At 48.2% G+C, this 12,979-nt stretch overlaps 1 protein-coding gene across 2 annotated transcripts in view; it reads right to left on the minus strand.

Annotated features, from left to right (window-relative positions):
• The window catches only part of Trpv3 (transient receptor potential cation channel subfamily V member 3), a 32,082-nt gene that overhangs the window by 6,151 nt on the left and 12,952 nt on the right, over positions 1 to 12,979 (minus strand). For both annotated transcript variants that reach the window (XM_026780624.1, XM_026780623.1), the window contains exons 7-12: positions 11,257 to 11,537; positions 8,910 to 9,086; positions 7,885 to 8,043; positions 7,131 to 7,232; positions 6,132 to 6,205; positions 2,622 to 2,787 (exon numbers count right to left, since the gene is read on the minus strand). In XM_026780624.1, the coding sequence (XP_026636425.1) occupies positions 2,622 to 2,787; positions 6,132 to 6,205; positions 7,131 to 7,232; positions 7,885 to 8,043; positions 8,910 to 9,086; positions 11,257 to 11,537 (959 nt within the window). The remainder of the gene's footprint in view (positions 1 to 2,621; positions 2,788 to 6,131; positions 6,206 to 7,130; positions 7,233 to 7,884; positions 8,044 to 8,909; positions 9,087 to 11,256; positions 11,538 to 12,979) is intronic.

Raw genomic sequence — 12,979 nt, forward strand, 5'->3', positions numbered from 1 at the left:
TGAGAGCTGATTGTTGAATTTGCATGAGTGTTATGACCGTGGCCATTGAGAAGAACTGAACAAAACATTCAATTGTAGGATAAAGAAGTTCTGGGACTCTCATGAAAAACACCAAATTGTTTGGTTGAAGCATGCCCAAAGCATAGGTCTCCAATGTTCTGACACAGATAAATGGTAGCTCTGCAACCTGAAGGCTGCGCTAAGTTGAAATTGGTAGTCACTTCACAGTATATAGCTAGACCCAATTCTACACTTTAAATGAACACATATTTTCAATTGTAACTAAATAAAAGATAAGAAAAAATTGCAAAACTATTCAATCATTTAAATCAAACTTAGTGGAACATGCCTATAACTCAAGTGTGTTGAACACTGAGGCATGAAGCCCATACATGAGTTTATAACCAACCTGAGCTCTATATTAAGAACCTATCTCAAAATCAAATTTTAGTCACATAAATTTATAATTAAGCTCCATGTTTAAGATAATATTCAGAATTGAGCATTATCTGGTTATTTCTGTCTGGGGATTATTTGTAGCTATTGTAACCAGAGAACAGGAATAGCAGTAACAATGTAAAACTGCGCATCTCTTCCCAGCTGCTAAGAGACACAATGTCAGCAACTGCAAATCCGCCATGGTAAGAATATTCATGCTGTGAAAATTGGCAACGCTACAAATATTTAAATCCTGCTGACAAAAGGTTCCTTGTTTTATTGATGTCTACATCTAGAATCAAGACAATGGCCCAGAAAAATGTCAAGGCAGATTCAACTTTAAAATGTGGCCTGTCAGCAACCAAAGGAGGTAGATGCAGAGATCAACAGCTAAACAATGAGCAGAGCTTCTGGAGACCAGCCCAAGAGAGGGAGGAGCGATAATATGAGCAAAGGGGTCATGAGCATGATGGGGATACCCACAGAAACAGCTGACCTGAGCTAGTGAGAACTCACTGACTCTGGACTGATAGCAGGAAAAGCTGCATAGGAGCAAACTAGGCCCACTGAATGTGGGGGACAGTCGTGTGGCTTGGGCAGTCTGTGGGACCACTGGGAGTGGGATCAGAGTTTATCCCTAGTGCTTGAATTGATGTTTTGGAGCCTATTCTTTTTGGGGAGATGCCTTGCTCAGCTTAGATATGGGGGTCGGAGGGCCTTGGTCCTGCCACAAAATGATGTGTCAGACTTTGTTGACTCCCCTTAGGAAGCCTTACCCTCTCTGAAGAGTGAATGGGGGGATTTGGGTAAGGGGAAGGTGGTGGTAGCAGAAGGAGGAGAAGGAGTAGGAACTGGGATAGGTGTGTAAAATGAGAAAAGATTGTTTTGTAAAAAGTAAATTTAATAATAAAAAATAAAATAAAATGTGGGCTGTCAGAAACTCTCAACTGGACAAAGTGCAAAGAATTAGTCTCCATGGAGGCTCAGCCACAAATGGGACGTCATGTCCCCTCCCCACAAGATTCAGGGAGCACTGTGGAATAAAGAGTAGAAAGATTGTAAGAGCCAAAGGTCAGGGATGATTAGATGGAAGCATTGTCTTCTGGGCATGCCATGACCCGTGTGCCAAAGAACTGCAACCGTTGCCTGCAGAACAGCTGCATAAGATCAAGCCAACCTCCATTCCAGCATGGAGTTGGGGGGGGGGGGGTCACCAGCAACCCCAGTTGAGAAGCTAGTGATAGTTGATGGCTTCTGGGGAAGAGTGGGGCCTTGCTAAGTTGATCACATTGCAGCAGATGACTCCACATCCAAGACTATATGCACAGCACAAATTGGAATCATTAGCCGTGTATGTGTATGTGTGGTTTTATATATTATATATGTATTATATATTCTATACATATGTGTGTATACATTTGTGATTTTTTTTAAAGAAAAGAGAACTTGAAGTTAAGGGTGACAAAAGAAGTTTGGCAGAGGAGTCAGGTAAATATGACCAAAATACATAGTTAGCATGCATAAAATTTTCAAAACGTTAGTTATACTATTATATTTTTAAGTATAGGCTATGTCTTGCTGTTACATCATGACTAGCACAGGAATGTTCCCAACCCTTCTGGTGCTTGCTAACAGTTATCCAGCTCAACAAAGCAGTTGCTCTCCGCTTGACTAACAAGCTCCAGGCTAAGACTCCAGGGCTTCATCTCACCTTGCTGCTTACAAAATAAAACATCAACCAGCCAGAAGGTCAGACAGGAGCAGCGCTCACTTGTCAGGTGTCACCACAGACTGGTGACTTCCTTCACACTGTAAAAATGTATGATGAATGTATGTATGTATGTATGTATGTATGTATGTATGTAATGTATATACACTTCTCTATGCACCCAGGTAGGCATGCACACGCACATATATCCCAAAGGGCAATTGTTAGATATTTTCCCAGCATGCCGATGCTCAAGGGTCAGAATATTTCCTTCATAAAGTGTGTTCCTATCCACTGCCCAAACAGCCCAGGTGTTTTAAGAGCTGGACATTTAACATCTGACCAAAACCCAGTGAAGACTGTGGCATTTTGGAGAAAGTGCTGGACTACTGAGTATCTCTTCAGATCTTAGCATCCACATCTGAAAAGTGGATGCCCTGCCCTCAAAGGGCCCTCTGCGCCGTTCCCAGCATACCTTCTGGATCATGACGCTGTACATGCCCATGGACTGGAAACCTCTCGTGTAGTAGAGCATGTTCGCCCAGCCCAGGGCCATGGCCAGCACGAGGCAGGCGAGGTATTCTTTGTAGGCAAACAAGTACAAGAAGACAGACAGTATCACAAGCACAGCTTGGACAAAACTGTTCAGGAGACACAGGAGACAAGGGCCTTACTTCTCAGCAGCAGGCAGAGACATTCAATCCCCAAACCTTAACCTCTCAAAGGGTCACCCCGGTGGCCGATGCTGAAGAGATGTATAAGGCTGCTTGTCATCCATTCGGCTGGGTCGGAATGCAGTGTAGACCGCATCGCTAGCAGAAAAGCAGGGCCAGTGTGGACTGGTTGTACCTGGCTGGGACTCTGGCATACAGCCCACAGTGCCAGATGACTTGGAAATCACCTACATGTTACAATTCCCACATAGATAGATGTGAGAAACACTAGGGTAGATTAATGATTTAGTAAAAAGTATGTTTTTAATAAAATTACAAATTTTCCAACATTCATACTCAGAAACTAATCATAATTTTAAAGTCTCCAAAAGCCTACTCTTCTATCATTTTAAGGTATAACACAGCTGGAAAATGACAGTTACCATCTTTCTACTTCTACGAAGTACCCAGTGTGGTCAAAATCGAGACTAAAAATAGAACGGTGGTTGCCAGAGGGGAAGACAGATGGGGTTAGGGTTTGCTCGGTCCAGAGTCTCAATTCTGCAAGAGGATGAGCAACCTAGAGGCTGGGTATACAGCCATGTACAGCCGTGTACACTCCACAGCCTTGAGCTGTGCTTGAAAATGGTTAATATGGAGGCTTCAGGGGCGGAAAGATGGTGGTGATGAAGGTGCTTCCTGCCAAGCCTGACAACCTGAGTTTGATTCCTGGAACTCACATAATAGGAGGAGAGAATCAACTCTTACGTGGTGTCCTCTGACTTCCATATATGGCATGACTTCAACTATGGCATATGTCCTCCATCCTTCCTGCACACACGCGCGCGCGCACACACACAAACACACACACACACACACACACTTAAATAAGTAGTGTTTTTAAAGTATTTTAAAGATGGCAGTTTTTGTGTGAAACGTCAAAAAGTTTTGTGGAAGAGGTGGTAGAATGATTGCAAGAGCCGGAGGTTGAGGAGGCCTGCCGCAAAGCTGTGTTTTCTGAGCATGACAGGGTTGTTATTTATAAGAATCACAGTGGTGAGGGCTGGAGAGATGGCTCAGTGGTTAAGAGCATTGCCTACTCTTCCAAAGGTCCTGAGTTTGATTCCCAGCAACCACATGGTGGCTCACAACCATCTGTAATGGGGTCTGCTGTCCTCTTCTAGCCAGCAGACATATATGCAGACAGAACACTGTATCCATAATAAATAAATAAATATTTAAAAGAAAAGAATCACAGTGGCTGTGGCAGCATAAACAAGATCTGCATGAGATCAAGACAACCAAATTTCTAGTGTAAGTAAAGGAGGGATCACAAAGCCCCACCCATAGCTAAGGAGCTATTGGCAATTGATGGCTGCTGGGGGAGGAAGAGTGTTTCCTTTGGTAGTGTGGCCTTTGACTGGCTGCCAGCCTTGTCTATATAGTGAGTTCTGAGCCAGCTGCAAAGTGAAACCCTGTCTCTGAAAAACAAGCGAGTACATGAAATTGGGAGGGAGAAGTGGTAGAGAAATATGAGAGGTGGTGGAGGGGTGATAGTAAAAGTTAGATTTGATGAAAATGCATTATATATGTATATGAAACTTTTCCAAACAATAAATATAGCATGCAGCAAACATACATGATGAAAACATCCTCCTAAACAGTGCCTACACTTGCAGTTTGGAAGACATCTAACTGAAAACTCTTGTGCTTCCAATGTCAGACAGTTTCACAATTACAACGCCTCTAACCAAATTGAGGCAACAGCAAGATTGCTTTTCCTGCAAGTGAAAACAAAGGCCTGACTGATAAACCACACTAAGGACTGTGGTGAGCAAGGGTGCCCTACCCTTCTCTGCCATAGCAAAACAAGGAAGAAACTGAAGAGAAGGACAAAATGCACCGGGACCAGAGACTGTGTAAACAAATCTTCTCTGGAACTATGGAACCTTCTCAACAATGACAGGCACACATGCACTCTGCATCCTGGGCAGTGCCTAACTGACCTGTCCACTAACTAAACCTGTCCTTGGGGGATGAGGAACTCAGTTCATATCTCCGGAGCAGTGGTTCTCAACCTTCCTAATAATGCAACCCTTTAATACAACTCTTCGCATTGTGGTGACCCCCAATCATAAAATTATTCTCACTATTATTTCATAATGGTAATTTTGCCACTGTAATGAATCATTACATAAATATCTGATATTCAGGATGGTCTTAGGTGACCCCTGTGAAAGGGTTATTTAACTCCCCAAAGGGGCTGCAACTCTCGGTTGAGAATCGCTTCTCTAGAGAGCAGGTACACACTTACTAAAACTAGGTAGGAGCTGGAGATGGCTCAGCTGGCATAAAACTTCTGCATGAGCATGAGAACCTGAGTTCAGATCCCCAGCACCCATGTAAGAAAGCCACTGTGGCAGTGAGTGCTCACCATCCCAGTCATGGGGAGGCAGAAACAGGATGGGATCCTCAGAGCTTTTGACTAGCCAGTCTAGCCAATCAGGAACCTCCAGGTTCAGTGACAGACCATGTCTCAAAAAGTAAAGGGTCTCAAACAACAAGGCCAAGACTGATTGAGGAAGATACCCAGCATCACACTCTGACCTACATCCATACGCATGCACTCCTGTACACGAGCAGGGACACACCACACACACACACACACACACACACACACAATTAGAAACATCAGTCTCCTACATATTCAGAAGAAAGACATCAAGAGTGTGCCACAGTTGTGGAACCAGCATTCTTCATCCTCAGCTGTGACATTACCAGAGAGCCATGATGACCTCTGCTCATTAAGGGAGGGGTCAGAGGGGGCCTCAGTGTCAGCTGCATCTGACTTCATGCAGAGAGACTGCTAAGCTGGGCTTTCCCAAGGGAGCCCAGGGCCACCAACACAGCAACAGCTGGGGCTCTGGCACTGCTGGGGCACGGCGTCATGGTGTGTAACTTACTGCCCTGCTCTAAGAACTCCAGAGGTGACTGTACATAAGACTGATTTCTTAGGTGCCTTCTCCTCCTAACCAACCAAGATCTCAGGTGGCAACTTTAAGGTACCATTGAAGCTAGAAGGAATTGCCTTAATACACTACTGTGTGCAAACACCATCAGGACAGCCAAGCCTCTGTTTCTCTGGGATCCCTGCCATTTGGAATCAGCCTTCCTGTGCCATCAGGACAGGTTCTGTCCTAGGGGCTCCTGATCCTCTTCACAGACACCTACATACTTCTCCATCTAGAAGAGGTAGAGAGGGTCTCTGGACTATAATGATAGCAGGATGCTTAGACATGGACACAGGCGGTGGGCTGGACAGACCTACTTACAAGACAAAATGAAACCAGGCATCTGACAGGATGGACTGTAGATCAGAGGGTCTCAGCAGGAAAATGGCAATGCCCTAGAGACAACAGAAAAGAAAGGCTTAACCCTCTCCCTGCCCTCACCCAGGGTTCTAGGAAGTACTGTCCCCAGTGGGGATTCTGGGAGGGTTCTGTATGTGGTAGCTCAGCTGGAGTACCGGGGTGACCTGTGTCTGGAGGACATCACATAGGCTTCTCACTCCTATCCTCGGCCCAGAAACAACAAAGCCACACAGTCACTATAGCTACCCGCCAAATGGGGCCTAATTTTCAGCCTCTGAGCTTTTGCGCCTGCTGCTCTCATGGCCTCCTGTCCTGCTCTACTGTCCTGCCCAACTTCCAGCCCTACTCCCACTCCCAGACAAGTCGTCTCCCTCCCTCTAAACACGGTTCTCATCCACCTTACAGTCTCAGTGTTTGTGACCGTTAGCTCCCTTTCCCAGCTGAGCTGAAGAAAGGCAAACTCCCTCCCTCCCTGTCGCACCTGCATCCCAGTGCCCGTATACAAAAGGCTCCAAGTCTGTAGGTTGGTTCATTGGCTGATTGAATGGATAAGCAGGTAGGCCCATGAGTGGATGTGTGGTAAGTGGATAAATGGACACAGGTGGGGAAACAGTTGAATGAAGAACAGAAGTGTGGTGCTGAGGTTGTGTAGCATTTGGAATGGATGACTGAGTGACTGGATAAAAGGCAGGTGACAAGATGGTAGAACCAGGAAGGAAGACTAATAGACACTGATGGCGGACAACTTGACAGACCAATGGAGGAGGAGATGGAGCCGATAGAATAGGCCTGTCTTACTCATTGTTATCTGTACTATATCTTAGGAATCTAAGGCCTGGAACAGAAATGTCTTCCTGAAACCCCTACAGTAGTGGCAATACAGGCTAGAGTGCAAGCCAGCCTTGCTCCCACCCTGTTGGCCTCAAAAGGCAGTCTAGAAGGGTATAGAAATATACTCACCTCTTTCACGGAGATGCATGTGGCCCAGATAAGAACAAACATCCTACCTAGGAGTTGCAGCCAACTCATCTTGTGTGTCAGCGCCAAGGGGTGTGGGAGGTCCTGGGGAAAAAAGGAAGGGGATGATAAGAATGAGGAATAGGTAGGGAAGGGCAACACCAGCCCTGAAGGAACTAGGCTGTATAAGCATTCTGGGCCTTCAAGATGGACCAGCAGCCATTGTAGAACCTCATCTCCTGGCCCAGCCTGCCCCACCCTCCGTGAGAACCCAGAACTCTGCAGTGAGAGAGACAAGGCTCTATTTGCTAACAAGCCCATTGCTTGGTTCTTCCCAACCACATCCACTATCAGACACTCAATGGGGCCTCCTCCCACAATTCGGTGAAGCCGAGACTGCACTCCACTAACAGATGGGAAACTGAGGCCCAGAGTAGTGGGGAAGTCTGACCAAGTAACCTCTCCTCCACCCACCTTCTGTGGGCCTCACAGCAAACACATGTATTCTAGAAAACCTGGGAAGGGCCTGGAGCTCCTTCATCCCCAACTCTCTCCCAGTAGGAATCTCCCTAAATCTATTCACCTACAGTTTGGCTAACTATTCTGTACACTGGGAACTTTGGAGAATAATTGGACGACACCATGAAAAGGCCTTAGCCTCTCTGGACCTCAGTTTCCCCATCTCCACATGAGGCAGTTCCAAGATCCTCCACCTCAGACCTTCCCACCCACCACCCCATCCCTAGAACCCGCGTACCTTGTCCTCCCGGGGACGGTAGTAAGAGACGAGGGTCAAGGTGATGTTGTAGAAGAAATAGAAACAGAAGGACAGGAAGAACATGTACTTGGCGAATTTCTTCCACTTCATATGCAGCAGCGTGTGCAGGGGCTCCAGGGTCAGCATCTCATGCCGGTTCTGGGGACAGAACACCCCGTGGAGATGAGGCAGGCAGAGAAGGACCATTTTTCAAAGGGCCTGTCAGGAGCCCAGAGTCAGTGGGGTCAGTGGCAGAAGGCTCTAGTCATCGGAAGCAATGGACAGGCTTGATGAAAGTGTTGGAAGGGTCACTCCCAGTTCCCATGGCTCCTTTAGGAGCAGTCAAACGCTCTGGGGGGGTGGGCATACTGGGGCTTCTTACAGGACGAGCTGATGCACACTGGACTGGAGACTAGAAAGGGGCTTTAGTATCTCTGTGACCTTAGGACATCGCCTGCGCTTTTCTCAGCCTTCACCTCTTCATCTATACCTCAACCCTTATCCACCCACCGAACAGGCTGCTGTGGGAGCCCAGGGAGCCTCTGGGAAGTAGTACTGTTGATAAAATGCAAAGGATAGATGCCTGGCCCTCTGCCTCACTCACCCCAAGAGCAGAAAACTGAGCTGATCCTCGGTCTTCTCCCCCAACTTCACTGGTGTTCCCTCTCCTACCTCCTCCAAAAAGGTCCAGATTGCTCCAGCTAGCGAGCACTCTGACTTCCTGGGTACTCAAGTTCAGAGGAATAAAGGGCTCTAAGCCAGACCACATGGATGAGTTAGGGTATCCGAGATACCACACACCTCTTAAATTGCCTCCAAACTGCACAGGATTTGGAAGCCAGCTCCTCAACCTTAACTCTATTATTCATTGTTGCTCAGAAACAAAAGAGCTAGCTTCTGCTTGGGCCATGCCCTCTGTTCCAGACACCACCAATATGGGGCTTAGGGGACGCTGGCACAATTCCTCCAGGCTCCTCAAACCCTGGTCCACCCCTTGTTCCTGCCAGCCTGCTTGGGAGACCCACGTCAATGTTGGTGTTGTAGACGATGATTTCCAGCACAGAGTTATCTGTCGTGGTGTCTACATTGGTGAGGTCATAGAGTGAAGACGACACAGGCCCATATGCCCAGTCCGTGAACTTCCTGGACAGGCTCCGGAGAGGCTTCTCCTTGATCTCACGACTGAGGATGTACTTCAGAATCTGGGGATGAGAAGAGAGATAATGGGGCTCGGAAACAACAGGGATGGACCAGCCAGAGGCAGGTCAACTCTGAATACGTTCAGTATGAGTGCCACCTCTGCCTGGAACCATGACAGTGAAACATGTGTCCTTCCAGCTGTGTCTGTGAAATGGGAGTGAAGTTCACAGTTCTTGCCTTCTCAGGAGAAACCAGAGTATGAGAACCCTTTGCACACTGCAGTCAAACCATTAGCTAGTAGGTCACCCAAACCATCTGGACTCCCAATTCAGCAAGGAATCCAAAACCGACCATCTTTAGAAGTGATCTTTATGAGGCCTGAACTTGAAGCTCTCAGTTGCTCTGCTCCTCCATCCCACCCTCAGTTTAGAGTTTACAGCAGGTTCGTCACTCTGGCTGGACAAGCCATGGCGTCAGACACCAAAGAGGCCCGTGGAGTCCATTCTGCAGGTCAGTGGTCCTCAAACTCTGCTGTGTCAGGGTCTCTGGAGAGTTTTTCAAAACACAGAGGCAACTATTAAAACTCCAGATGCAGGAAGAAACCTGGAGAGCATTTTGTGAAGTTCTCTGAGTGGGTCCCCGATGCAGGAAGAGGGGTCCCTGCTCTCCGTCTGACCACTTCCTGAAAGCTAAGCCATGAGTCACCCTATACTGGGGATAGAGCACCTGGGGATATGAACCCACAATCCAACAAGAGGGACCTGTTGGGAAGACAGCATCAGTGTGTGACTCTCACTCAGCGCCACAGCCTTCCCACTGCATCTCCCATCACAGCCAGGCAGACAACTCCTACACCCTAGCGAGTAAAAGCCCCAAGGGCAGGTCTGCAGCTTCAGCAGTCTCTGTGTCCTCCACTAGCAGTATGGCAGCCACCTTGGGTGGCATCCAGAAACGTTTTCCACAAGGCACTGAATAAAGGAGAGTACTCGGGAAACTCCCTAGTGGGTACCTCCCCGAGACTGGCCCGGATGAGAACACTACCCCTTGGAGTAGCAATTCTCCACCTGGGGATCCGGTCCCCGTTGGGGTTGCATATCAGATATATACATTGCAATTCATAGCAGTAGCAAATTACAATTATTAAAGAATAATGAAATAATTTTATGATTGAGGGTCATCACAGCATGAGGAGCGGTATTAAAGGACTGCAGCATTAAGGTTGAGAACCATCAGCCTAGAGTATAAGGGGTCCCAGGGCCGTGCCCCTCAAGATGCGGCTTCCCTGGGCTGGGTAGCAGGGAGCACAAACGAGACACTGCTCACAAGAGAAACGAGACCCACAAATACCCTCTGACTCTCCTTAGAGCCCCTACAAGCTATGACCATGGGTAGCAGGACAGGGGGGTCAGACATACAATTCTCCCTTTGTTAAAGTCATTCTCCATCTCCTCCTCCCCCACAAGGGAATATAAAGGTCCCTTGTGAGCTCCAACCCTGGCCTGACCTCAGTGCAGCTGACCAGGAGAGGTAGAAGGGTACACAAACGGAATTGCCGAGCAGTGCCAACCATCTAGTGTCCTCCCACAGCCCCCCAGGAGCTGCAGTCCCCTCCCAACATCGGTCCCCCGAGAAGAAACTTGATCTCAGCCAAGCCACAGTTCCAGCCACAGATAAACAAAACACATCCGCCTGGCCCAGCCTAGGTCTTCCCAAAGAGCCCAGATGAGCCTAGAGTCCTTTGACCACATCACACAGGCAAAGGGGCCTATATAGCCACACTGCTAGAGAAGAATCCTAACCAACAGGCCAAGGTCCTTCTATTGCCAGAGAGCAGACACCCATTGACTGGGGACCCAGAGCAGCCATTCTGGAACCACAGCCCCAGAAGAGGCAAGCCTGAAAGACAGACACACAACCTGTGGTTGAGCATCACCACTCGGGAATGCTCAACCACGAAGCACCTGAGATATTGCATCACCTTGGCCTTAGGGATTCCCCAATCTGGCCCCACCTAGGAAGTTCCAGGAAGAGAGGCTGAACTCTGGACTATGTGACTGATGTCCTAAGGATAAAGCACGTGCTGGATTCAACCGAGCCACCACTGAAATTCCAGACCTAAGCTGGGGCCTTCTAATGTTGAGGCCGGAACCTGTGTGGAGTCCTCAGACAGGCCCCAAGCCGACAGAGTAACAGCTGTGCCTCCCCAGTCCCCACCCTTGCTGCCGGCCCTACCTCAGCCTTGCCCATCTTGGCAGCCAGCTGCAGTGGCGTGAGACCATCATTGTTGCGCATGGTCTCCAGCTCCCAGTTGCCACTCCTCAGCAGGATCATGTCGTACATGCGCTTAACAAAGTCATTCTGGGTCTTGAAGTCCTCGGCCACTGTCACCAGAGCGTGCAGGATGTTGTTTCCCCGAGAGTCCTGGGAGGTGATATCCGTCTGCTCATTCTCCATCAGCAGCTGCACGATTTCGGGCTGGTTGGTACATGCTGCCAAGGCCAGGGGTGTCTCGCCTGGGGAAAGGGGTGTCAGAGCTCAGTCCTTCCTAGGCCAAAAGCAACAGCCTTCAGGCCCCAGGACCAGAGTCCCAGATGCTGCTCATCACAGCAGCACTGATCCCTGAGGTGCCCTGACCACCCCCCACTTCCTCTTGCTCAGTGAAAGCTGAAGCAAGATCACACCAATAGTCACCTGCTTCCCTTGCTCCCCACTGACTTTCCAACACTCTGCTCAGCAGGGGAGCAAAGCAATCCGGTTAGGTCCCTGCTTACTCAAGGTGACGACCCGGAAAGCCTTCTAGGTTTTGATTTCTCATCCTCTCAGCCATGCTCACTCCTGTACAGGGCATTTCCCAACCTTGGGGCCTTTGCATAAGCTGTTCTTGCTTGCTGTAGATACTCTGCATTGCTTATCCCCAGTCTTGGTTCAGATCCCACCTTTTCGCTCTAGCCACCCTATTTAAAATTTAGAAATCCTCCCTCTCACCTGGACAAAATTCCTGCTTCCTCTTCCTCTGTTTTACTCCTACCTGTGCCCTCTCTTCATTCCAGCCAACAAATGTTTCTCAGCACTGGCTGTAATTAGGTCCTGTGCTGGGCAATGGGGACACAAGAGTGACTGAGCAAGAGGCTGTCCTCAAAGATGCCCAGACTCATCTATTCCTGCCGATAAAAAAGCCAGAGGTGGGGGTTGGAAAGATAGCCCATGGATACGATTGTTTTCTGCACAAGCATGAGGAACTCAGTTCAAATCCCCAGCACCCATATAAAAAGCTAGGCATGGTTGCTATGGGGGCAGAGTCAAGCAGTTTGCAGAGGTTTACTGGCCACCAGCCTAGCTTCAGGTTCAGTGCGAGACTGTCCCAAGGGGAAAAGATGAAAAGTAATACAGGAAAACACCAGATAACCTCTGGGCTCTGCACACACACATGCACACACACCACACACATAACCTCAAATATAAACCACACATACACAAAAAGAGAGAGACAGAGAGGGAGGGAGAGAGGAAGGAAGGAAAGAATGGGGAGAGAGAGAGAAGAGGAAAGGAAGGAAGAGAGAGAGAAAAAGGAGGAGGAGGAGGAGGAGGAGGAGGAGGAGGAGGAGGAGGAAAGAAAGTTATAGCCCACACCTTTAATCCCAGTTCTCAGGAGGAAGAGGCAGGAGAATATCTGTGAGTTCAAGTCTGGGCTACACAGTGAAACCCTGTCTCAAAGAAAAACAAAAAACATAAATAAAAAAAAAAGTCAGAGCTCAGTCCAGTGCTCCAGTGTGGGTCTCTGTCTCTATCTCCATCCATCACCAGATGAAGGTTCTATGGTAATACGCAAGAAATTCGTCAGTATTGCTATAGGATAGGGTCATTTCAGGTTCCCTATCCTCAGCTGCCCAAGGAACTAACTGGAGACATTGCCTTGGGCTCCTGGGAGCCACTCTAGGTTCAAGTCTCTTGCCAA

This window comes from Microtus ochrogaster, chromosome 7 (assembly GCF_000317375.1).
Source record: "Microtus ochrogaster isolate Prairie Vole_2 chromosome 7, MicOch1.0, whole genome shotgun sequence".
In the NCBI taxonomy this organism is placed as follows: domain Eukaryota; kingdom Metazoa; phylum Chordata; class Mammalia; order Rodentia; family Cricetidae; genus Microtus; species Microtus ochrogaster.